Source organism: Ovis canadensis, chromosome 2 (assembly GCF_042477335.2).
Source record: "Ovis canadensis isolate MfBH-ARS-UI-01 breed Bighorn chromosome 2, ARS-UI_OviCan_v2, whole genome shotgun sequence".
Taxonomy (NCBI): domain Eukaryota; kingdom Metazoa; phylum Chordata; class Mammalia; order Artiodactyla; family Bovidae; genus Ovis; species Ovis canadensis.
In genome coordinates this window covers 53,966,726-53,994,218 of record NC_091246.1, presented here as the reverse complement: position 1 = coordinate 53,994,218, position 27,493 = coordinate 53,966,726, and the positions used below count along the sequence as shown (strand labels likewise).

General features: G+C 40.6%; 1 protein-coding gene across 2 annotated transcripts in view; it reads right to left on the bottom strand.

Annotated features, from left to right (window-relative positions):
• LOC138433503 (protein SPATA31F3-like) overlaps positions 1-27,474 on the bottom strand; it is a 181,449-nt gene extending 153,975 nt beyond the window's left edge. Inside the window, exon 1 of one of the 2 annotated variants that reach the window (XM_069576276.1) lies at positions 27,275-27,474. In XM_069576276.1, the coding sequence (XP_069432377.1) occupies positions 27,275-27,427 (153 nt within the window). In that variant the 5' untranslated portion in view covers positions 27,428-27,474. Of the gene's footprint in view, positions 1-27,159 lie in introns of both variants that reach the window. The other variant, XM_069576277.1, reaches the window with a different exon arrangement.
• Positions 27,475-27,493: the final 19 nt, after the last annotated feature.

Sequence of the window (27,493 nt, the reverse complement as noted above, 5' to 3'; positions counted from 1 at the left end):
GGAATGTCCAGTCATTCTAGATCTCAGCTGTATTATGACTGGACAGGAAAGCTGACATAGCCCTGAGATCAAAATGTAAATGAGTTATTGTTGGCCATCCCTTCTTTTCTGATTTGAAGTGAAACGAATGTTTTTCTCAGATTAATGGCCATATACCATAAGCTTAAAGCCTTATTGATCAGTTCTAGCAATTAGACCATATCTGGCACAGTAACTATGATGAAGGCTACTGCTTGTTTAAGCCAACAATGGTCTTCAGTCATTCTCCAGGGATGTGATATTGTTTCCAATTTAATACCTTGGCTCATAGAGGAAGGAAGGTGAAAGAACGATTTCAAAGGTTTCTACTTGACCATCTTTACTATATCTTTAACCCAAAGTGAGCATTACTCTAACACTGAAGTATATGAATGCGATCAAAAATAGGAGAAATAACCACTGAGGGTATCCACAAACCCAGCAAGCCTACTTGGAGCCAGACGTTAGCAGGAACTTCATTTATTATTTGGTCTTTGTAGGCAAATTTGGAAAACTCAGCAGTGGCCACAGGACTGGAAAAGGTCAGTTTTCATTCCAATCCCAAAGAAAGGCAATGCCAAAAGATGCTCAAACTACCACACATTGCACTCATTTCACACACTAGTAAAGTAATGCTCAAAATTCTCTAAGCCAGGCTTCAGCAATATGTGAACTGTGAACTTCCAGATGTTCAAGCTGGATTTAGAAAAGGAAGAGGAACCACAGATCAAATTGCCAACATCTGCTGGATCATCAAAAAAGCAAGACAGTTCCAGAAAAAACATCTATTTCCGCTTTATTGACTATGCCAAAGCCTTTGACTGTGGATCACAATAAACTGTGGAAAATGCTGAAGGAGATGGGAATACCAGACCACCTGACCTGCCTCTTGAGAAACCTGTATGCAGGCCAGGAAGCAACAGTTAGAACTGGACATGGAAAAAACAGACTGGTTCCAAATAGGAAAAGGAGTACTTCAAGGCTGTATACTGTCACCGTGCTTATTTAACTTATATGCAGAGTACATCGTGAGAAACACTGGGCTGGAGGAAGCACAAGCTGGAATCAAGACTGCCAGGAGAAATATCAATAACCTCAGATATGCAGATGACACCACCCTTATGGCAGAAAGTGAAGAAGAACTAAAGAGCCTCTTAATGAAAGTGAAAGAGGAGACTGAAAAAGTTGGCTTAAAGCTCAACATTCAGAAAACTAAGATCATGTCATCTGGTCCCATCACTTCATGGCAAATAGATGGGGAAACAGTGGAAACACTGGCTGACTTTATTTTGGGGGGCTCTAAAATCACTGCAGATGGTGATTGCAGCCATGAAATTAAAAAACGCTTACTCCTTGGAAGGAAAGTTATGATCAACCTAGACAGCATATAAAAAGCAGAGACATTACTCTGTCCAAAAAGGTTCATCTAGTCAAGGCTATGGTTTTTCCAGTAGTCATGTATGGATGTGAGAGTTGCACTATAAAGAAAGCTGAGTGCTGAAGAATTGATGCTTTTGAACTGTGGTGTTGGAGAAGACTCTTGAGAGTCCCTTGGACTGCAAGCAGATCCAACCAGTCCATCCTAAAGGAGATCAGTCCTGGGTGTTCACTGAAAGGACTGATGTTGAAGCTGAAACTCCAATTCTTTGGCCACCTGATGCGAAGAGCTGACTCATTTGAAAAGACCTTCATGCTGAGAAACATTGAGGGCAGGAGGAGGAGGGGATGACAGAGGATGAGATGGTTGGATGGCATCACCGACTCAATGCACATGGGTTTGGGTAGACTCCGGCAGTTGGTGATGGTCAGGGAGGCCTGGCATGCTGCGATTCTTGGGGTCGCAAAAAGTCGGACACAACTGAGTGACTGTGCTGAACTATTAGTACTATGGTCATGCTTTGGGTCTCTGGGTAGCAAAGTCAACTCAGACTGTGGCTCTAAAAATGTTTGAGTAGTTCCCCTTCCCAACATACAATCACCCAAGTAAGCTTCCATGGGTGCCTTTGGGAAAAGAACTAGGGGAATCATCATAGGATATACTTGCCATGCTGCGCTACCTATTTTTCTCCTAGAAACACCATGCTCTACTGCTACTGCCACAACTCATGCAGCTCAAGTCCCTTGCTGTTCCCTTAGACCTTGAAGGTCATTACAATTATTGTGGCCTCTATTACCTTAAACAGGCTTCCCAGGTGGCACTAGGGGTAAAGAACCTTCCTGCCAATGCAGGAGATGCAGATTCAATCCCTGGGTCAGGAAGATCCCCTGGAGAAGGGCATCGCCACCCACTCCAGTATTCTTGCCTGGAGAATTCCATGGTCAGAGGAGCCTGGTGGGCTACAGTCCCATAAGGTCGCAGAGTTGGACATGATTTAGCACACACAAACTATTACCTTAAAGCTCCTCAACCCATGGATACTTGAGCTCAGCTCTGTGACCACCTCTCCTACAACTGGCCCTGATCTGTAGAGAAGAGCGACCACTATGATGTTGGTGTTACTCTCAACAGTGCTTTCCTGATGGCCTTCGTGAATGGGTTGTCTTCTGAACTCTCTCATGGAATATAATCAATGGCTATGTTTGGTGGCCTCACATAATACAGCCATTACTGCTTGGCCACTTTCTTTAGCCTTCTACTATCTGCCAAGATAGCTCACGCATTTCTACTTTACTCAACACTGCTATCACTTTGCTAAAGACTCTAAGAACTATCCCAGCCCTTAAGGTTAGTGCTAGGGTGGTAAATCCTATTATCCCCAAAACTGTCCAGAAGTGTATACATTCTCGCTTACCTATTTCAGGTCCCCAGACAAAGCACCATCAAAATACAATCCCATGTACATCACCTTGCTTCTGCCAGTACATGCTAGCTAATTCCTGCAGTTCCTCCAGTATATGACATCTTTTCTCCCTTATCAGCAAGTTGTGCTGATATTTGACTCTAAGTTACTGGCCTGGCAGCCTGGAGAGGAGGTGGGGATTCTTATGGGTGTACTTTCTGCATTATGGGAGGAGGGATTCTACATCTTATGTCTGTCAATACAGAAGTGCTAGCTCTGTTACAGAGCAGTTCACTTAGGCAGATTGTTATGGTTGAGAGGGATCTTCAGAGCCATATCCTTAGAAGCATCCATCCAGATGTCCCTACCTCACAAGTCAGGGTCCCAGGTTTTCCCAGCCAGGACCCTGAACTTAGCATAACAGACCTGACTTTACTGTTTTTAAATGTCTCTGGAGCTCTGCCATCCTAATCAGATTATCTGTTTGCTATTCAGTTACATCCTCTCTTCCCCTGCAGTAATAAGGGATCTCATACCTAGACTTTTAACTATTTGTTAATAGCTTTCTGATTCTCATTGTCTCTCTGCCAAGTGAGCATCAATTCAGCTTAGCAGTAACCAGCCAATTCCACTGTCTTCATATACATTGTCCCCCTCATAACTTCTGCAGTTGGATCATCACATGAGCAAAGTCAATCCCCTCAACAAGGAAGATTTCCCAAGCCACCTCCAGTGAACTCTTCAGCTACTGGAAAATCACTGTGTGCTAGGGACTACTTATGCTTCACAAACCACCCAGGAGGGAATAATCTTTGCCCTCTGGGAAATGGGTGAACCATGCCCAGAACCCCACCTTACCACCTGTTTTCTTGGATCATGTGTACTGGTTGAATTATCTAAAAAGCAGATATCAAGATGAAAACAAATATACAAGAAATTTATGGTGGGGGCAGGGTGAGCTCCTGAGAGAGAAAATGGGAGAGCTATCAGAACGTGATGCAGGTCTGACCCCTGTGTAGGAAAGAGGGAAAGAAGGAGAGTTAGGCAGAAAGAGTCTTAGACTGTGACGCCATTCGAAGAAAATTTTGCCAAGGCCAATGGGAAATCCTCAAGCCAATGTAGCCTGTCAAAGGAGTCCTAATCTCCAAGAAATGGCCTGCCTTTGCAGCCCTGCTGTGCTCAGTCATAGGCTGAGAACAGTCCACGGAAAGTGTGGCTTTTGTGCAAATACAGTGGTGGGTTCAAAGTGCAGCAGCTAGGGCTGCCAGTTAATTAAAGTCTGCAGTAGGAAATATGAGAGGCACAATCTCATGGCCACCATAACACCTTATAGGATTATTATGAGAACAAAATAAAATATATAAAGCCTTATTAATATATCTGCTGCTGCTGCTAAGTCGCTTCAGTCATGTCCAACTCTGTGCGACCCCATAGACAGCAGCCCACCAGGCTCCGCCGTCCCTGGGATTCTCTAGACAAGATATCTAGTATATAACAAATGCTTAACACGTGCATTTTGTTAGTTCTTGTTATAATCATTATTATTGGTAGCTGGTTCTTGGCCTGTCTCATTAAGAGGTTTAAGAAGTTGCATTTAGCTACAGAATTAGGGGAACCCTTACAGAGAGAGGGCAGGGAAGTCAATTTGGAATTCATTGACACAAGCAGGTGTGAAGTCACAAAAATCTGAGCTAGGGAGATGGCATTTGTAATGGACAGGAAGAGAAACATGAGAAATATTTAGAAGGAAAATCATCAGAAATTAGCAATTAATTTGCTCTAATGAATGAGAGGGAAATTAAACAAAGAGAAATCAACAGCTCCAGGCTCCTAAGGAAAGAGGTGGTTCAGTTGACAGGGTGGAGTGGACATTTGTTTTTATTTTTGATCTGCCTGACATTCCTTTCCCCCTCTTCTTCACAGAACTTCCCTTCCTTCACTCCATGAGTTCTCAAGGGACTGTCAATTATAGATTTCTACTTCCTGGCCATAGGGCAGGCAGGAGACCCAGACCTAGCCAATTATAGAGTTTTATACTTCTGGCCACAGTGGTTGTCACAGTACTGAGAACATGACACAGGCATTTCAATCCGCTAACTCTGAAGCAGGGCAAAGGCTAACAGAATTTGGCCAAGAGAACTCACTGGAAATAACAAACACCCTCTTCCAATAACACAAGAAACAACTCTATACGTGGAATCACCAGATGGTCAATACCGAAATCAGATCAATTATATTCTTTGTAGCCGAAGATGGAAAAGATCTATACAGTCACCAAAAACAAGACCGGAAGCTGACTGTGGCTCAGATCATGAACTCCTTACTGCAAAATTCCAAAATCACCTCAGATGGTGATTGCAGCCATGAAATTAAAACATGCTTACTCCTCGGAAGGAAAGTTATGACAACCTAGACAGCATATTAAAAAACAGAGACATTACTTTGCCAACAAATGTCCGTTTAGTCAAGGCTATGGTTTTTCCAGTGGCCACGTATGGATGTGAGAGTTGGACTGTGAAGAAAGCTGAGCGCCGAGAAATTGATGCTTTTGAACTGTGGAGTTGGAGAAGACTCTTCAGAGTCCCTTGGACTGCAAGGAGATCCAACCAATCCATCCTGAAGGAGATCAGTCCTGGGTGTTCATTGGAAGGACTGATGCTAAAGCTGAAACTCCAATTCTTTGGCCACCTCATGCGAAAAGTTGACTCATTGGAAAAGACTTAGATGCTGGGAGGCATTGGGAGCAGGAGGAGAAGGGGACGACAGAGGATGAGATGGCTGGATGGCATCACCGACTCAATGCACATGAGTTTGAGTGAACTCTGGGAGTTGGTGATGGACAGGGAGGCCTGGCGTGCTGCGATTCATGGGGTTGCAGAGTCGGACACGACTGAGCGACTGAACTGAACTGAACTGAGACTTAAACTGAAGAAAGTAGGGAAAACCACTATATCATTCATGTATGACCTAAATCAAATCCCTTAAGACAGTAATGGTCTTCAGTCATTCTCCAGGAATGTGACATTGTTTCTAAAGTACCATCTTGGCTCAGAGAAGAAGGAAGATAAAACAACAATTTCAAAGGTTTCTACTTAACCATCTTTGCTATATCTTTAATAGAGTAATATACTTCCACTTTATAAAGTGGAAGTAACAAATAGATTCAAGGGAATAGATTTGATAGATGGAGTTCCTGAAGAACTATGGACAGAGGTTCGTAACATTGTACAGGAGGCAGTAATCAAAACCATCTCAAAGAAGAAATCCAAAAAGGCAAAATGGTTCACTGAGGAGGCCTTACAAATAGCTGAGAAATAGATGTGAAAGGCAAAGGAGAAAACGAAAGATATATCCATCTGAATGTTGAGTTCCAAAGAATAGCAAGGAGAGATAAGAAAGTCTGCCTAAGTGATCAATGCAAAGAGACAGAGGAAAACAATAGAATGGGAAAGACCAGAGATCTCTTCAAGAAATTAGAGATACCAAGAGAACACTTCATGCAAAGATGGGCACAATAAAGGACAGAAACAGCATGCACCTAACAGAAGCAGAAGATATTAAGAAGATGTGGCAAGAATACACAGAACTATACAAAAAAAGATCTTCATGACCCAGATAACCACGATGATGTGATCACTCACCTAGAGCCAGACATCCTGGAGTGCATGTCAAGTGGGCCTTAGGAAGCATCACTAAGAACAGAGCTAGTAGAGGTGATGGAATTCCAGCTGAGCTATTACAGATCCTAAAAGATGATGCTGTGCAAGTCTTTCACTCAATATGACAGCAAATTTGGGAAACTCAACAAAGGCCACAGGACTGGAAAAGCTGTTTTCATTTAGTCCCAAAGAAGGGCAATGCCAAAGAATGTTCAAACTACCACACAAGTGCACTCATCTCACACACTAGCAAAGTAATGCTCAAAATTCTTCAAACTAGGCTTCAACAGTACATGAACTGAGAACTTCCAGATGTTCAAACTGCTTTTAGAAAAGGCAGAGGAACCACAGATCAAATTGCCAACATCCGTTGGATCATAGAAAAATCAAAGAGAGTTCCAGAAAAAAATCTACTTCTGCTTCATTGACTATGCTAAAGCCTTTGACTATGTGCATCACAACAAACTGAGGAAAATTCTGAATGAGATGGGAATACCAGACCACCTGACCTGCCTCCTAAGAAAACTGTATGCAGGTCAAGAAGCAACAGTTAGAATCAGACATGGAACAATGAACTGGTTCCAAACTGGGAAAGAAGTATGTCAAGGCTGTATATTGTCATCTTACTTATTTAACTTATATACAGAGTACATCATGCAAAATGCTAGGCTGGATGAAAGGAATCAAGATTGCTGGGAGAAATATCAATAACCTTAGATATGCAGATGACATCACCCTTTTGACAAAAAGTAAAGAGGAACTAAAGAGCCTTTTGATGAAAGTGAAAGAGGAGAGTGAAAAAGCTAGCTTAAAACTCAACACTCAAAAAACTAAGATCATGGCATCCGGTCCCATCATTTCATGGCAAATAGATGGGGAAACAATGGAAACAAAATAAAGTGAGAGACTTTAATTTCTTGGGCTCAAAAATCACTGCAGATGGTGACAGCAGCCATGAAATTAAAAGACGCTTGCTCCTTGGAAGAAAAGCTATGACCAACCTAGACGGCGTATTAAAAAGCAGAGACAGTACTTCGCCATCAAAGGTCCATCTAGTCAAAGCTATGGTTTTTCCAGCAGTCATGTATGGATGTGAGAGTTGACTATAAAGAAAGCTGAGTGCCAAACAATTGGTGCTTTTGAACTGTGGTGTTGGAGAAGACTCTTGACAGTCCCTTGGACTGCAAGATCAAACCTGTCAATCCTAAAGGAAATCAGTCCTGAATATTCACTGCTGAAGTTGAAGCTCCAATACTTTGGCCACCTAATGCAAAGAACTGACTCTCTTTAGAAAAGACCCTGATGCTGGGAAAGATTGAAGGCAGGAGGAGAAGGGAGCAACAGAGGAAGAGTTGGCTGAATGCCACCACCAACTCCATGGACATGAGTTTGAGCAAGCTCTGGAGTTGGTGATGGACAGGGAAGCCTGGTGTGCTGCAGTCCATAGGGTCAGCAAAGAATCGGACACAACTGAGCGAATGACCTGAACTGAACTTACTCTAGGTTTTATATACAGATGCTGGGAAAGAGATGTTTTCTTTCTTCTTTCCTCTCAGGGTGCTCAACTGGGACAACACAATCCCCAAAACATAGTCCTGAAACCCTTCCCCAAGTTCCCACCATCTTCTTACTGTATTCAGGAAGCCAAGCTGCAGTAGGATTGAAAGTGGGAGTGAAAGGGGCCACACAGAGAGAAAAAACAGATCTAAGAGATAACATTTTTTACAAACCTATACTCAGCTCCACTTCTGACATCCCAGTTACATAAACCTTGTTTTCCTTTGCTCATATTTGTTAGAATTAGATTCCTGTCATTTGTGAGAGTTCAGGTGTATGAGGAGAGAACTCATTTGATAAATTCGAGATAATGGGAAGAAGACTAAAAGGAGTGAGTACAGACTTAGAGAATGAACTTATGTCTGACGTGGGGAGAAAGATGAGCGGAAGGGACAGTTAGGTAGTTTGGGATGGACATGTACACACTGCCATATCTGAAGCGGATAACCAACAAGGACTTACTGTATAGCACATGGAACTCTGTTCAGTGTTATGTGGTTGCCTGGATAGGAGGGGAGTTTGAGGAAGAATGGAAACATGTATATGTATGGCTAAGTCCCTTCACTGTTCACCTATAACTATCACAACACTGTTCATTGGCTATATACCAATACAAAAAAAAAAGTATAAAAAAAAACTAAAATAAAAGGAGTGAGTCAATGGCAGAACAAAAAAGACTATTTCCAAGGAACTCCCTTGGGGTCTAGTGGTTAGGATTCTGTGTTTCCATTGAAGGATCACAAGTTCGATCCCTGATCACAGAACGAAGATCCTGTAAGCTGTATGATGCAGTAAAATAAATAAATAAAGATTATATTCCAAATTAAAGACAACCACATACAGTGCAAAAAAGTATATGCCATCCCTACTATGTCCTTGTGGTTATAGATTTAAGATAATATTTTATAAAGGGCAAAGCAATATTTGTGAAATTTGAATTACAGAACCAAACAATTTTACAATTTGGGAAATATAATAACTGACATTTAGTAAGTCCATACTTTATGCCAAGACCTTTATATGCATTATTTTATTTAACTACCATTTCACATGTGAGAAGAAGACTAAGATTCAGAGATGTTAAAAGACCACCCCAAAGGCAAATGCAGGTTTGGGATCCAAGTATAGATCTCTCTGACTCCAGAACCCAGCTCTTTTCCAGCGTAATATATGGCCTCTCTGGAGATCAGTGTGTGTCTACTACATGAGGCTAATATGCTTTAAAATTCTCAGATATCATTTTACTAACATTCATAATTCCCCTACTCACTGGAATTCTTAAAAACTGATGAATAAATATGACTGACTGTTTTTCAGATAATAAAATTCATGACTATATTTAGTACCTTTGAAGACTAGAATGTGGAGCTTCTACTCTTGCTTAAGTCTAATATTGACTTTACACAGGCAGTGCAAACCGTTTTGATACAAATGGTAAATCTTATGGAGAGACACAAAAGTCTGTAGTTACCTTCTGGAGAATGTATCCCCTGTTTTTCACCAGAAGTCCCACCCATAAGCCTACAAAATAGATAGTCCCTCTTTCTCTGCCCTTTCCAATCATGTTGTCCAAGGTATCTAAAGGAAATTTATTTAAAACAAATGAAGGTACTCAATAGGTAGAGTATGATAAATAAAAGGTTCTTCATTTTCTTCTGTCTTCAAGACACTTAGTATAAATCTTCATTGTCATTTATAGTCTCAACAAGAGACATTTTCCATATGAGAATTCACTGGGCATATGGAAAACCTTGGCTGAGCATGATATGCTCACCAATTTCCTCTAACGGGGATATTTATCATGCTTCTAGGTATTGGCAGTAAACAGCTCAGAATTCCCCATTACCTCCTAGAACCAGTCCAGTCTGGTTCCTTCCACCAATGCCTCCACTGAAACTGCTCTTGCTAAAACCCCAGCAACTCCCACATTGCCTAATCCAATGAGTACTTTTTAATGATTATCATTCTGGAACTCAGCAACAATTCCTAAGTTGGTCACTGCTTGCTCTGTTCTGCCTTCCTCTGTCTTTTTCTGGCTTCATTCTCTGCCAATTCTTTCTTTTGTCTAGTCACTCCTTCAGTCTCTAAGACTTTCTTCTTTTTCTTTTTCTTAATTTGTCCCTGGTCTCCTTCTATGTTCTCTCTATTCACTCTCTCTGGATGGTCTCAACTGTATTCATGACTTCAGCAACTACCCCGATGACTCCCAAATCTGTATCTCCAGTCCTTTCCTCTCTTGTGAACTCCCAACCCATATATCTCTCATCTCTCTCTGGATGTCCCACAAGTATCTCAAACCTAACAAAGCATAGCTGAACTCCTCTTCTCAGCAGTAGCTGGACCTTCACCTTCTGTCTCTATCTCCGTCAGTGTCTCCATGGTCCACAGTCATCTCACCCTGGCCTCAGGAGTCATTCCAGAGTCTTTCCTCTCCTTCCCCCATCTCACCCATATTCCTTCACTTGTCTAGCTTCTACTCATTCTTCTTGTTTCAGCTTAGACATCACTTCTATCAGGAACCTGTCACCAACCCCACAAGTCTGTGTAAGATATTCCTTCTATGTGTTCCTGTAATACCTTAAATTCCTCTCATAACACTTAACACAATACAGGTTTGTAACTGCCAGGTTACTTGTCTATGTCTTTCAGACTCTAAGCAGGAAACGTATGTAAACTGTTCACTGCTATTTAACATGTCCTCAGTGTCTAACACAATCCCTGGCACATAATAGGTGTTCATGATATATTTGTCGAATGAGTGAATCACTGAATCTTAAGCTGGATCCAAGAGTTCAAGAATGTTCACAGTTCAATATGTACTGTGCTTATCATATGCCATTTTATTTCCTAAATTATATATTGAATATGTTCCCTAATATTACTTATAATCCCATTGTCTTGGCTCAGATTCCAATCATTTCCTGGCTGGGCTACTGCAGCAGTTTCCTAACTCAAACCTCAGCCTCCTCTGCTATGTTCTCCACACAGCTTCCAGAATGATGTTTCTAAAATCAAATTAGATCATAGTACTCTCAAGCTTAAGGACTTCAGTGGGTTCACTATAGCCTACAGGACAGTCTCAATATTAGGCACAGTATAACAGAAACCTCACGCTTTGGCTCTTGCCTATCTATTCTCCAGCCACATCACTCACCACTCCCCAGCAGGTACCTACACCTCCCACACACTATCCCCAACTGTCTACCCCAACCCACTCTTATTCTTTCAACAAAATGTCTACTGACCACTTAATATGTGCCAAGCAATGTTCCAGATAGTAGACATTATGTGACAAAAGACAAAAATCCCTGTTCTCATGGTACACAAATTCTCTTTCTACTCAAATGCCACCTTAAGCAAGATGCCTTTCTTTAGCGCTTCCACAGAACTATATGAATATCCTTATGGTGCTGGAGAAGACTCTTGACAGTCCCTTGGACGTCAAGGAGATCAAACCAATCAACCCTAAAGAAAATCAATCCTGAATATTAATTGAAAGGACTGTTGCTGAAGCTGAAGCTCCAATACTTTGGCCATCTGATGTGAAGATCTGACTCATTGGAAAAGATCCTGATGCTGGGCAAGATTGAAGGCAGGAGGAGAAGGGGGCAGCAGAGGATAAGATGGTGAGATAGCATCACCAACTCAGTGGACGTACATTTGAGCAAACTCCGGGAGATACTGGAGGACAGAGGAGCCTGGGGTGCTACAGTCCATGGGGTCATAAAGAATTAGACACAACTTAGCAACTGAAAAACAACAACATTACATTAGCACAACATGCTGTAATTACTGATGTACCTGAATGCAAGGATAGATTGAGATTTTATGAGCCCTGAAGCTTATGCAATTTGGTTCTGTGTGTGAGAGGGCATCTTTAGGGAAAACAACTACTAGTCTAATATTGCTGTATCTTTTCCAGGGCCTTTCATTTCTATACCTCCCACTCTATAGTCATACTCTATGCCAGCTCAGAGAGTCCTTTCTCCCAAGTCTATTATCTTTGTTTACTGCTTGCTCACAAAGGCCAGTACAGAACAAGAATCTTGTCTAAGAGCTCTATCTACCTGTCTTCTTTCAGGGATGACAATGCCCAGGAGCTTGCTCTTGAACTAGTGGATCACTAATTATAACACTTCATTCCAATTCTTACATGCTTTACGGGAAATAGGAATCATCTCCAAGCACCACTCACTGGCTCTCTGGAGGCTTCCAGACACTTCAATTAGTTTTCAGTCTATTCCCATCAGACACAGGACCTCTTAAAGCAGATTAAGAACCTGTACAAGAGTGTTCCCAACAATCACCAAAGAACTTCAAAACTATTTACAACAGGGGCTGTCACATGGACAAAGAGCAGACTGAGTCCAGACTTAGAAAAATTCTTTCTGGCTTCCTCAGTCAGTTTATATAAGACTTTAAGTCTACCTAAATCTGCAAGCTTCTTGGTCAAAAATTACTTTGTCTGCTTCCTCTGGAAGTATATATATATATATATATATATATATATATATATATATATATATATATTCTATTGATATTTATTATATATATATATATATATATTTCCTGAGCTGCCTCAAATCAGAAAATCAAAAAATTTTAGAGTAATAAGGGATGCAGAGTAAAATATATATATATTAATGTTTATTTATTTTTGGTTGTGCTGGATCTTCATTGCTATGTGCAGACTTTCTCTAGTTGGGGCGAACAGGGGCTTCTCATTTCGGTGGCATTGCTTGTTGAGGAAAATGGGCTCTACAGCGCTGGCTCAGTAGTTGCGGCACACAAGCTTAGTTACTCCATGGCACGTGGAAACATCCTGGACCAGGGATTGAATCTGTGTCCCCTACATTGGCAGGCAGATTCTCAACCACTGGACTACCAGGGAAGCCCCTCAAAATATGTATTTTAGTATATATATTATGTGCAAGCTCTTATGAGGAATACAAAGAGTAATACATGATACCAGTTCTCAAAGAACATACAAAAAAGTATTTCCATGGCCAGATTTTTCTTACATATATTGTTATTTTTTTTCCCTCCTTTCTCCAGCTCTCAACTGGATCTTAAACCCGTTTCACTAATAAGTTACATGCTTCTGGCACAAATTAGAAGTAAATGTAGGGGGGAAAAAAAAGCATACTTATCAACTAATCAGGTCAGGAAGCAACAGTTAGAACTGGACATGGAACAACAGACTGCTTCCAAATAGGAAAAGGAGTACGTCAAGGCTGTATATTGTCACCCTGCTTATTTCACTTAATATGCAGAATACATCATGAGAAACACTGGGCTGGAAGAAGCACAAGCTGGAATCAAGATTGCCAGGAGAAATATCAATAGCCTCAGATATGCAGATGATACCACCCTAATGGCAGAAAGTGAAGAAGAACTAAAGAGCCTCTTAATGAAAGTGAAAGAGGAGACTGAAAAAGTTGGCTTAAAGCTCAACATTCAGAAAACTAAGATCATGTCATCTGGTCCCATCACTTCATGGCAAATAGATGGGGAAACAGTGGAAACACTGGCTGACTTTATTTTGGGGGGCTCTAAAATCACTGCAGATGGTGACTGCAGACATGAAATTAAAAGATGCTTACTCCTTGGAAGGAAAGTTATGACCAACCTAGACAGCATATTAGAAAGGAGAGACATTACTTTGTCAGCAAAGGTCCATCTAGTCAAGGCTATGGTTTTTCCTGTGGTCATGTATGGATGTGAAAGCTGGAATATATAAAGAAAGCTGAGTGCTGAAGAATTGACGCTTTTGAACTGTGGTGTTGGAGAAGACTCTTGAGAGTCCCTTGGACTGCAAGCAGATCCAACCAGTCCATCCTAAAGGAGATCAGTCCTGGTGTTCACTGAAAGGACTGATGTTGAAGCTGAAACCCCAATACTTTGGCCACCTGATGCGAAGAGCTGACTCATTTGAAAAGACCCTGATGCTGGGAAAGATTGAGGAGAAGGGGATGACAGAGGATGAGATGATTGGATGGCATCACTAACTCAACAGACATGGGTTTGGGTGGACTCCAGGAGTGGGTGATGGACAGGGAGGCGTGGCATGCTGCAGTTCATAGGGTCGCAAAGAGTTGGACATGACTGAGCGACTGAACTGAACTGAACTATCAACTAATTTCCTAAATATTCAAACATACTCAAAGAGAGAAAACTGCCTTTTTAATATCTTAGAAACAGGCCACTCATCCTAGAAATTAGCTAAGTTTCATTTGCTGGAATTTAAGCAACTGAGCTCTAAGGAATGACCAAGGGTTTCTGCGGGCTTCCATGGCCTTAGCAGATCTGAATAACTGATGAGTCCAACACTGCAAATAATTCAATTTTGAGGCAAATAAAGAATTTCAGGGCATAAAAAAATATCTACCAAATATTTATGTTTGTGCCTTTGAGTACCCAATAGTCTCAAACATTGAGAATAAAACATGGTCTGTGTCCTTAAGAAACTCATGGTCTAGTAAGAGGCAGAAATCCAACAAATAATGAGATTATAAAATAGCAGAAATGATGACAGGAATAAGCACAGGGTGCTGCTGCTGCCGCTAAGTCGCTTCAGTCATGTCCAACTCTGTGCGACCTCATAAACGGCAGCCCACCAGGCTCCCCCGTCCCTGGGATTCTCCAGGCAAGAACACTGGAGTGGGTTGCCATTTCCTTCTCCAATGCATAAAAGTGAAAAGTGAAAGGGAAGTCGCTCAGTCGTGTCCAACTCTTAGCGACCCCATGGACTACAGCCTTCCAGGCTCCTCTGTCCATGGGATTTTCCAGGCAAGAGTACTGGAATGGGGTGCCATTGCCTTCTCCAAGCACAGGGTACTACATAAACCCAAAGGAAGAGTACTAACCTAACTGATGTGAAGGAAATAATATCTGGCCTAACTTTTAAAAGAAGGTTAAGTTTTAGACAACAAAACTGTAAGACAAGATAAGGCAGCATGCATACAGCAGTCAGGCTAACAATCAACAGAAAACAACTTTGGCTGATTTAATTAGAAGAGGAGTCTGTTGAAAAAATACTGTGTAGTTCAGTAAATACCTGGAAAGACTGATGATCCTAGATTTAAAAACAGATAGAGGTGGAGAAGGAAATGGCAGCCCACTCTAGTACTCTTGACGGGAAATCCCATGGAGAGAGTAGCCTCGCAGGGGGACATAAAAGAGTCAGACATGACTTAGTGAGTAAACAACAACAAAAATAATAGTGCTTAGCAGAATAAAGCTTTAATAACAACAGGGAAAAAAAAAAAAAAAACAGAGGGCTTCCCTGGTGACTCAGTGGTGAAGAATCCACCTGCCAAATGCAGGAGACACAGGTTCCCTGCCTGATCCAGGAAGATCCCACCTGCCATGGAGCAACTAAGCGCATATGCCACAACTACTGAGCCTGTGCTCTAGAGCCCGGGAGCCACAACCACCGAAACCTGCAAGACCTAGAGTCTGCTCCACAACAAGAGAAGCCGGTGCACTGCAACTAGAGAGTAGCCCCCGCTCACCACAACTAAGAGAAAAGCCCGAGCAGCAAGGAAGACCCAGCACAGCCAAAAATAAATAGATTTGTTTGATTAAAAAAAATTCCAGCATTAACCTATTAAATAAGAAAACAGATGAAAACAAAAGGATACTTCACAGAGTAAACATAGCCAAAATCACACATAACCAGTCCAATGAAGAGGCTGGTGCTGCTGTCATTGAACCCTGGATGCTTCAGCTAAAATTGCCAATGTTGCTGTACTAAATACCATACATTGGAAATGGACAGTGGATGCTAGTAGTGGATACTGGATGTCCAGCTAAGCATTGGTTGCCCTATTGGCAAAGTTCAAGACTCATAAAACTGGTGATTCCTAAACCATAGGAAGGAGGTTTCAATGCTGATTATTAAAAAAGAGTCACTATAGGACTTCCCTATAGTGGATAGGAATCCTACTGTCAATGAAGGGGACACGGGTTTGATCTCTGGTCCAGGAAGATTCCACGTGCCTTGGAGCAACTAAACCCCTGCACCACCACCAAAATAAGAAGCCCATTCACCACAACCAAGAATTGCCCCAGCTCATCACAACTAGAGAAAGCCCATGCAAAGCAACACAGACCCAGTGCAACCAAAAATAAAATAAATAAATAAATTCTTTTAAAAAGAGTCACTACAGCAGCATTCTAAGGAGATGAGAAGGCAAGAGAAAAGGCACAGGTAAATGCTTGTACTGGAAAAGAATGATCCTAAATCAACACCCTAAGTTTTAAACTCAAGAAAATAGGAAACAATGAGCAAACTAAATCCAGAGCTAGCACAAGAAAGGAAATAAGGAACATAATAGAAATCAATAAAATAGAAAACAATGAAGCAAATCAACAAAATCAAAAGAACAAAACTGACAAACTGTCAACTAGATTCACCAAAAAGAGGTAAGGAGAACAAATTTCTAAAGTAGAAATAAAAGAGATGTCACCAGCAACCTTAGAGAAATTAAAAGAATTATAAGGGAATGTTATAAACAACTTTATGACAATAACTTGGACAATTTATACAAAACAGACAAATTCCTAGTAAGATACATATTATTAAAAAAATCACTCAAAAAGAAATGGAAAGTCCAAATAGATCCATAACAAGTAAAGAAATTGAATAAATAATTTAAAATCTCTCAACAAATAAAAGCCAAGGCCCAGATAAACTTTCAAATGTGAATTCTATCAAAATTTAAAGAGTAAATATCAGTCTTTCCCAAACTCTTCAGAAAATAGTAGAGGAAAGATCACGTCCCAACTTATCGTGTTAACTCAGCATTACCATGATAGAAATACTGGACAAAGACATCAAAAGAAAAATAAATCATAAACCAACTTTCCTCATAAATATAAAAATTCTCAACAAAATAACAGGCAACTGAATTCACCAAAATATAAAAAGGATTAAAAAACACGGTCAGGTGGGATTTATCTCAGAAATATGAGATTTATTTAACACATAAAGTTAATTAATGTAATATCCCATTGGGGCTTCCCTGCTGGCTCAGATGGTAAAGAATCTGCCTGTAATGCAGGAGACCCAGATTCGATCCCTGAAAATGGAAGATCTCCTGGAGAAGGGAATGACTACCCACTCCAGTATTCTTGCCTGGAAAACTCCATGGACAGGTAGGCTACAGTCCATGGGATCACAAAGAGTTGAAGAGTTGGACATAACTGAGCGACTAACACACACACACACACACACACACACAGCCATTAATTGAATAAAGAACAAAAAACTACATGATCTCCTTAACAGACACAGAAAGAACATTTAACAAACTCCAACCCCAATTCATGAAAAAAATTTTCAACAAACTAGGAAGAGATGAGAATTTCCAGCCATGAAATTAAAAGATGCTTGCTTCTTGGAAGGAAAGCTATGACAAACCTAGACAGTCTATTAAAAAGCAGAGACATCACTTTGCCAACAAAGGTCCATATAGTCAAAGCTATGGTTTTTCCAGTAGCCATGTACAGATGTGAGAGGTGGACTACGAATAAGGCCGAGTACCGAAGAATTTATGCTTTCGAGTTATGGTGTTGGAGAAGACTCTTCAGGGTCCCTTGGACTTCAAGATCAAACCAGTCAATTCTAAAGGAAATCAATCCTGAATATTCATTGGAAGGACTGAGGCTGAAGCTGAAGCTCCAATATTTTGGCCACCTGATGCAAAAATCTCACTTACTGGAAAAGATCTTGATGCTAGGAAAGACTGAAGGCAGGAGGAGAAGGGGGCAACAGAGGATGAGATGGTTGGACAGCATCATCAATTCAATGGACATTAGTTTGAGCAAAATCTGGGGACAGTGAGGGACAGGGAAGCCTGTCACGCTGCAGTCCATGGGGTCACAAAGAGTTTGACACTACTTAACAACTAAACACCAACAACAATAAATGGCAGTTTTCCCAAATGACGAAGTGGTAAAGAATCTGCCTGCCAATGCAGGAGATAGAAGAGACACAGATCCCTGGGTCTGGAAATGGCAACCCACTCTAGTATTCTTGCTGGAAAACTCCATGGACAGAGAATTGACAGAAGAACCTGGAGGGTCTACAGTCCATGGGGTTGCAAATGAGCACACACAGCACACAGGATAAATGGTATCTGTGGAAAACCCATAGACAATATCATCTTTATGGCGACTATGAAATACTGAATAATTTTCTCCTAAAATCAAAAGCAAGGAAATGTCTGCTCCCACCACTTCTGTTCAACATTGCACTGATGATTCTAGCCACTGCAACAAGGAATAAAAAGAAATAAAAAGCATCTCTATAGGGAAGGAAGATGTAAAACTGTCTTCATTCCCTAATAACATGACATTGTATGTTAAAAAAAAAAACATGGAATTAAAAAAAAAACCACACACACATACAAAAACTCATAGAACTAATTAGTTCAGAAGGTCATCAGATTCAAGATTATACAAAAATCAACTGTGTTTTTAAATACCAGCAATGAGTAATCCAAAAATTAAATTAAAAACACAATTCTTAGGATTAAACAAAATAAATACAAGAGCTATACACAGGAAACTACAAAATACTTCTGAGATAAAAATCTAAATAAACGGAGAGACGTTTCATGTTCACAGATTAGAAGACTAAATACTATTATATATCAATTCTCTCTAAATCTATAGATTCAATGCAATTCCTATTAAAATACAAGCTGTCTTGTTTCAGAAACTGACAAATTGATGTTAAATTTTATATGGAAATTCAAAGGACAGAATAAACAAAACATGTTGAAAAAGTACAAACTTACATTTTCTAATTTCAAAACAACACAAAGTAACAGTAATCAAAATAGCACGATACTGGCATGACAGTGACATAGATCGATAAAAAAGAACTGAGAGTCTAGAAATATATCCTTACACATATAGCCAACTTATTTTTGACAAAGGTACCAAAGCAATGTAATGAAGAATAAACTGTCTTTTCAACAAATGGTGCTGGGACAATTGGATAGCTGGAAAATTGGAAAAGATGAGTTAATATCCTTGCCTCACATAATACACAAAAATTCAACTTGGACCACAGACCTAAATAAACAACGTAAAGCTATAAAATTTATAGGAGAAAACCTTCATAACCATGGATCAGGTAAAAAGTACCTAAAATATAAGCATACCATAAAAACGCCAAAAATATAATTCAGAAGAAAAAATATTGCTAAAGTGGACTTAATCAAAATTTAAAAGTTATATAATAAAAGTTAAGCAATAAAACAAGGAAGAGACAAGCCATAGTCTGACAGAAAATATCTGTAAATTAGATGCCTGACAAAGGACTTGTATCCAGAATATACAAAGAACTCAATAAGAAGACAACACAATTTTAAAATGAGCAAAAGATTTTGTTTTACATTTTGGAAGATGTATATATATGGCCAATAACTACATGAAAGAATTCTCAACATCTTTAGTAATTAGGAAAATTAAAGTTAAAACCACCATAAGACACCACTTACCATCTATTAAAATGTCTATAGTCAAAAAGACAACAAAAAGTGTTGAAGAATATGCAGATAAACTGGAATCCTCAAACACTGCTGGGGAGAATGGTATAGCCATCTAAGAAAAGAGTGTGCAGTTTCTTTAAAACTTAAATATAAATGTATCTTGGGGTACAAGTCGCTCAGTCGTGTCCGACTCTTTGCGACCCCATGGACTATACAGCCCATGGAATTCTCCAGGCCAGAATACTGGAGTGGATAGCCATTCCCTTCTCCAGGGGATCTTCCTAACCCACCAATCGAATCCAGGTTATCTTATGTCCCAGTAATTCCACTCCTCATTATCCATCTAGGAGAAATGAAAATATATGCCCACACAAAGACTGTATTCATAGCAGCATTATATTCATAATAGCCAGAAACCTAATATAAACCAACTTCCATTTGCTGGTGAATAGTTAAACAAAAAATAGGGTGTATGCAATTGATTACTAGGAAATAAAAAGGAAAGAAGTGATATGTTATAACATGCATGAACCTCAAAAACATGCTAAATTTAAAAAGCCAAGTATAAAACATCATATATTATATAATTACATTATATCAATTCCATTATATCAAATGTTCAGAAAAGGTAAATCTATACAGACAGAAGGCAGATTTGTAGTTGACTGGGGGTAGTAAATCAGATTGATTATATTCTTTGCAGCCAAAGATGGAGAAGCTCTACACAGTCAGCAAAAACAAGACTGGGAGCTGACTGTGGCTCAGATCATGAACTCCTTACTGCCAAATTCAGACTTAAATTGAAGAGAGTGGGGAAAACCACTAGATCATTCAGGTATGCCTAAATCAACTCCCTTATGATTATACAGTGGAAGTGAGAAATAGACTTAAAGGACTAGATCTGATAAAGTACTTGATGAACTATGGACAGAGGTTCATGACATTGTACAAGAGACAGGGATCAAGACCACCCCTAAGAAAAAGAAAACAAAAAAAGAAAAATGGCTGTCTGAGGAGGTCTTACAAATAGCTGTGAAAAGAAGAGAAGTGAAAAGCAAAGGAGAAAAGGAAAGATGTACCCATTTGAATGCAGAGTTCCAAGGAATAGCAAGGAGAAATAAGAAAGCCTTCCTAAGTGATCAATGCAAAGAAATAGAGGAAAACAATAGAACGGGAAAGACTAGAGATCTCTTCAAGAAAATTAGAGATACCAAGGGGACATTTCATGCAAAGATGGGCTCAATAAAGAACAGAAATGGTATGGATTTAACAGAAGCAGAAGATATTAAGAAGAGGTGGCAAGAATACACAGAAGAACTGTAAGAAAAAGATCTCCACAACCCAGATAATCACAAAGGTGTGATCACTCACCTAGAGCCAGACATCCTGGAATGTGAAGTCGTGGGTTTTAGGAAGCATCACTATGAACAAAGCTAGTGGAGGTGATGGAATTCCAGTGGAGCTATTTCAAATCCTGAAAGATGATGCTGTGAAAGTGCTGCACTCAATATGTCAGCAAATTTGGAAAACTCAGCAGTGGCCACAGGACTGGAAAAGGTCAGTTTTCATTCTAATCCCAAAGAAAGGCAATGCCAAAGAATGCTCAAACTACTGCACAATTGCACTCATCTCACACACTAGTAAAGTCATGCTCAAACTTCTCTAAGCCAGGCTTCAGCAATATGTGAACCATGAACTTCCAGATGTTCAAGCAGGTTTTAGAAAAGGAAGAGGAACCACAGATCAAATTGCCACACCACTGGATCATCAAAAAAGCAAGAGAGTTCCAGAAAAACATCTATTTCTGTTTCATTGACTATGCCAAAGCCTTTGACTGTGTGGACCACAATAAACTGTGGAAAATTATTCAAGAGATGGGAATACCAAACCACCTGACCCACCTCTTCAGAAACCTGTATGCAGGTCAGGAAGCAACAATTAGAACTGGACATGGAACAACAGACTGGTTCCAAATAGGAAAAGGAGTACGTCAAGGCTGTATATTGTCACCCTGATTATTCAACTTTTATGCAGAGTACATCATGAGAAACGCGGGCTGGAAGAAGCACAAGCTGGAATCAAGATTGCCGGGAGAAATATCAATAACCTCATATATGCAGATGATACCACCTTATGGCAGAAAGAGAAGAAGGAACTAAAAAGCCTCTTGATGAAAGTGAAAGTGGAGAGTGAAAAAGGTGGTTTAAAACTCAACATTTAGAAAACTTAGATCACGGCATCTGGTCCCATCACATCATGGCAAATAATGGAAACAGTGAGAGACTTTATTTTCTCGGGCTCAAAAATCACTCCAGTTGGTGACTGCAGCCATGAAATTAAAAGACGCTTGCTCCTTGGAAGAAAAGCTAGGACCAACCTAGACAGCATATTAAAAAGCAAAGACATTACTTTGCCAACACAGGTCCATCTAGTCAAAGATATGGTTTTTCCAGTAGTCATGTATAGATGTGAGTGTTGGACTATAAAGAAAGCTGAGCACAGAAGAATTGATGCTTTTGAATTGTGGTGTTGGAGAAGACTCTTGAGAGTCCTTTGGACTGCAAGGATATCCAACCAGTCCATCCTAAAGGAAATCACTCCTGAGTATTCATTGGAAGGATTGATGTTGAAGCTGAAACACCAATACTTTGGCTACCTGATATGAAAAACTGACTCATTTGAAAAGACCCTGATGCTGGGAAAGATTGAAGGTGGAGGACAAGGGGACAACAGTGGATGAGATGGTTGGATGGCTTCACCAACTCAATGGACATGAGTTTGAGTAAGCTCCAGGAGTTGGTGATGGACAGGGAAACCTGGCATGCTGTAGTCCATAGGGTCACAAAGAGTTGGACAAGACTGAGTGACTAAAATGAACTGAACATGCAGAGCAACTTTGCAGGTATGATTAAATTAAGGGTCTTAAACTGGAGATTATACTGGATTATCTGGGTTGCTGCTGCTGCTGCTGCTAAACGGCATCAGTCATGTCCGACTCTGTGCGACCCCATAGACAGCAGCCCACCAGGCTCCGCTGTCCCTGGGATTCTCCAGGAAAGAACACTGGAGTGGGTTGCCATTTCCTTCTCCAATGCATGAAAGTGAAAAGTGAAAGTGAAGTCACTGAGTCGTGTCCAACTCTCAGCGACCCCATGGACTGCAGCCTACCAGGCTCCTCCGTCCATGGGATTTTCCAGGCAAGAATACTTGAGTGGGATGCCATTGCCTTCTCCAGATTATCTGGGTTGGCCCAGTGTAATCACAAAGGTCTACATAAGAGAAAAAAGCATGCAGGTGAGTTAGAGAAGGAGCTGTGACAATGAAATAAGAAGTCAGAATAATGCAGTATGAGAAAGAATTGTCTAGCCATTGCTGGTTTTGAAGACAAAGGAAGAAGCCAGAAGCCAAAGGATATACATGGCCTCCAGAAGCTGGAAAAGGCAAGGAATGGATTCTTCCCCATATCCTTCAGAAGGAATATAGCCCAGCTGACCTCAATGTTTAGCCCCACAAGATTCATTTTGGATTCATCCTCAGAATTATGAGATAATAAATTTGTATTGTTTCAAGCCAATAAGTTTGTAAAAATCTGATACAGCAATAGAAGACTAATACCATTGAGGAAAAGCATTCTCCCTAAGTCAGACAAAGACAGGTAACAAATGATATTGCTTACTTATAGAATCTTAAAAAAAAAAAAATGGTATAAATTTACAAAACAGAAATACAGTCACAGATGTAGAAAAAAAAAACTTATGGTTACCAAGAGGGAAATGAGGGGAGGATAAATTGAGAGATTGGGATTGACACATACATACTACTACACATAAAATAGATTAACTAATAAGAACCAACCTTATAGCACAGGGACCTCTACTCAATACTCTGTAGTGACCTGTATGGGAGCAGAATCTAAAAAAGAGTGGATATACGTATACCTATAACTGATTCACTTTGCTGTACAGCAGAAACTAACACAACATTGTAAATCAACTAGATTCCAATAAAAATTACTTAAAAAAGAAAGAGAATACACTTCCAAGCTCACTCAGACTATTGGCAAAATTTATTTCCTGTGGGTATAAGGCTGAAGGCCCTGCATTCTTGCTGGCTATTGGCTGGAGGCTATCCAGCTCCTAGAAGCTTCCTTAAAATGATAAAGAACTTCTACACAAAACCTACAATTAACATACTTAATGTTGAATAACAAATCACTGCAGATGGTGACTGCAGCCATGAATTAAAAGACGCTTGCTCCTTGGAAGAAAAGCTATGACAAACCTAGACAGCATAATAAAAAGCAGAGACATTACTTTGTCAACAAAGGCCTATCTAGTCAAAGCTACGGCTTTTAGAGTAGTCATGTATGGATGTGAGAGTTGGACCATGAAGAAGGCTGAGCGCTGAAGAATTGATGCTTTTGAACTGTGGTGTTGGAGGAGATTCTTGACTAGATCTTGGAGGGGATTCTTGCAGTCCCCTTGGACTGCAAGGAGATCAAACCAATCAATCCTAAAGGAAATCAACCTTGACTATTCATTGGAAGGACTGATGCTGAAACTGAAGTTCCAATACTTTGGCCACCTGATGCAAAGAGCCGACTCATTGGAAAAGACCCTGATGCTGAGAAAGACAGAAATCAGGAGGAAAAGGGGGTGACAGAGGATGAGATGGTTGGATGGCATCACCAAGTCAATAACATGAGTTTGAGCAAGCTCCAGGAGATGGTGAAGGACCAGGAAACCTGGCATGCTGCAGTCTGTGGGCTGCAAAGAGTCAGACACTACTGAGCAACTGAACAACAACCCTCTTCCACTGGAAGTCACCAACAGGATATAGAAAGGACAAAAATTGTTCAGTGGCATTCTCATCACTTCCTCCTCCTCCACCAGTCTCTTTAATATTCCAACAGGTTTTTTATCTACAGCTAAGGAGAAATTACCCTTATTCTCATGCTTATATTTCAAATTTTCATTTAAACTAGTGACAAAGGTCATATGCACTCTCACCCAGTCCTTTATCTAGATAGACAGTACCTCTAAATGCGTGGGGTGGTCTTTAACATGCTACTTCCTGCTCAAAAACTTGTAGGTATTTTTCCTATTACCTAACACATTAAAGCATCTGAGTATTTTGAGTTCCTTCCTTATCAAATAGCCCCTTTCCAACTTTTGCAACTCCTTATTTATTAAACATTTGCTGAACATACAATGATCTCTACTTTCTAGATAATAACATGAATATGATGACCGCATTTGTCAATCTCATTGACAAGAACTTGTGGCCATAATGAAATCAAATATTTGAACTCATACCATCCCAGAACACTTGCGGCATGTTTGCCACAATTAGATATCTCACATATGCACACAAAGTTAAAACACCATCTCTGTCTTGCAAGAGTAGGTCTGTGTGGTACAGGCTACTCCACAGCAACCTCTGACCCTGCTCAGAGTCCTGTCTGCCTCTAGACCTATCTTGTTCAATCCCACCTTGCTTTCCTTTGGCTATTCCTTTGACCTTGAAAATCTTACCTTGTGCATCATCATTCTATTCTGTGCCCCCCACTTCGGAGATAAGGTAAACATCTTCAGAATGTCTGTGCTCACCAATGTGCTCTCCTTTCTCTAAATAACTCTTGCAACATAACAAAAAGTTGTCTCTTCCGAATATGAGAACTTTGCATGTAATTGTTCCCCCTTTTTTTTTCCTTTCTACATAAAATTTTCTTTTAAAACTAAAGGAACTTTATAAACTTTTATACTGTCTGTAATACTTTAATATCAACAGTAAGTTAAATGAAAATTATGAGTTTTCCAGGGGGCACTAGTGGTAAGTAAAGAACCCACCTGCCAACGCAGGAGACGTAAGAAATGAGGGCTGCATCCCAGGGTTGGGAAGATCCCCTGGAGAAGGAAATGGCAACCAACTTCAGTATTCTTGCCTAGAGAATCCCATGGACAGAGGAGCCTGGCAGGCTACAGTCCATAATATCTCAAAGAGTAGGACAGGACTGAAGCGACTGAAGGAAATACACAAGTGTTTTCCTTAACCCAAGCACTTCCATTCACAAGGTAATCTGTCCCACTAATCCTTGGAACTTTCACTGCATTTCATTCCTCTACTGAGCATATCGTATTTTTTGTTTTGCATTATGGTTCTCTGTCAATTATGTTTCCTCTGTGCGATCACATCTCCTTGAAAGAAAGAACTGTGTCTTACTCTAATTTACACCCCTTCTAGTTCTCAGCAAGAGACACTTTTTTCTTAAATGAAGGAAGGAATGAACCAACAAAGATTTATATAGTGATACTATTACAGCCTCATCTCCCATTTAAGCCTGTCGAACTGCCTAGAAATAAAACACTTACTGAAAACTGTTCAGAGAACCCTATCTGTGAAATCACGATTACAATGTAATTCTAAAGAAGGTTTGGGACCCCCAGACTATATGTAAAGCTCTCTTCTCTTTCATGTTACCAAGCAAAAAAAAAAAAAAAAAGAGAAACAAGTACTAATTTTAGAATTCTGTATATTAATGATTAGCAGCCAGTTCTTTCTTAGTGGCAGTACAGTTAAATAGTGAGGAATTTGGGGTCTGATGTCAGAATACCTGGATTTCAATCTCACTTCTACCACATATTAGCTAGGGGACCTTAAGAAAGTTATTTAACATCTTTGTGCCTCATTTTCATCACCAGCAAAAGGCAGAAACAATACAGAATCTCAAAGGGATGGTGTGAAAATTAATGATTTAATATATTTAAAGAGTTTAAAATAGTATCTGGCACTTTGCTGAAAAGTCATAGCAATATGTAGTACTTTTTTCTTTTTTTAACTTTTTATTTTATACTGCAGTATGGTTGATTAACAATGATGTTTTAATTTCAGGTGTACTGCGAAGTGATCCATTTATACATGTATCCTTTTTCAAGTTCTTTTCCCATTTAGGTTGTTACATAATATTGAGCAGAGTTGCCTGTGCTCTAGGGTCCTTGTTGGTTACCCACTTTAAATATTTATCTTATATTCCCTATTGGTAAGTTTCATGACATTAAGAACAAACTGAATTCTTTTTTGGAGGGTCTCCTACAGTACATAACAGAACGAAACAAACACTAGATGTTCAAAAAATGTGAATTGTATTTGAGATGTAGAGAGTCAATGCATACGAAAATGAACGTAGGTTAAAAATGTAAACACAATTTAAATTAAAAGTTTTGGCATTTCATTTGCATATTTTCAGTTATTTTTTTACAATTAGTGCTAGGGGCTTTATGACTCGGTTTTTTCCTTGCGCTCTTCAGAGCGTGGTGTTTAGTGAAGTACATGTCAGAACTGGCCTCCTGACAAGCTGTATATTCAAAGAGTCTGAGGTATGAGGTTGCTGCAGCAAAAACTGGGTTACATTAAAGTACATTACTTTGGGGCTGGAGATGAAAGGCCAATAATCTCAGGAAACAGCTCACAGAGAGGGGCCAGTCGAGCACTTCGTGAAGGCTCATTTGGACCCTTCGCCGTAGGGTACTGCGCAGGTGACTGCCCTGATGCCAGGGGTCGTGGGCTCCGAGACCTGAATGGGCAGCTGGCCTCGGTAGGAAAGACAGAGCCCGGCGAGGCCGCTGGTTGAGGCATTCTCACCTCCCCAGGCAGGTGCGGGCGGCAGGACGCTGTAGCCACTGCGCGGGCGGGACTGGGGGCGGCCGCATTCCCCGCGGAGCCCCCTCCCGGGCCGCCTTCTCCGACGGGCACTGACCTTGCCGCGGGAGTCCGGGCTGCCGCAGTCCGGGCGCCTCAGAGTCTGGCGCTGGTGGAGGGCGACCACTGGCACCCGGACCCACAGCTCGTCGGGTCGGGCTGCGGAACCCAGGGGGAGCCGCGGCCCTCTCGCCATCCCTCGGCGCCTCATTCCCGCGCGCGGTCGCCGGCTGAGGCGCGAGGGCCGCGCGTCTCAGCGCCGGAGGGCGGGGCGGGG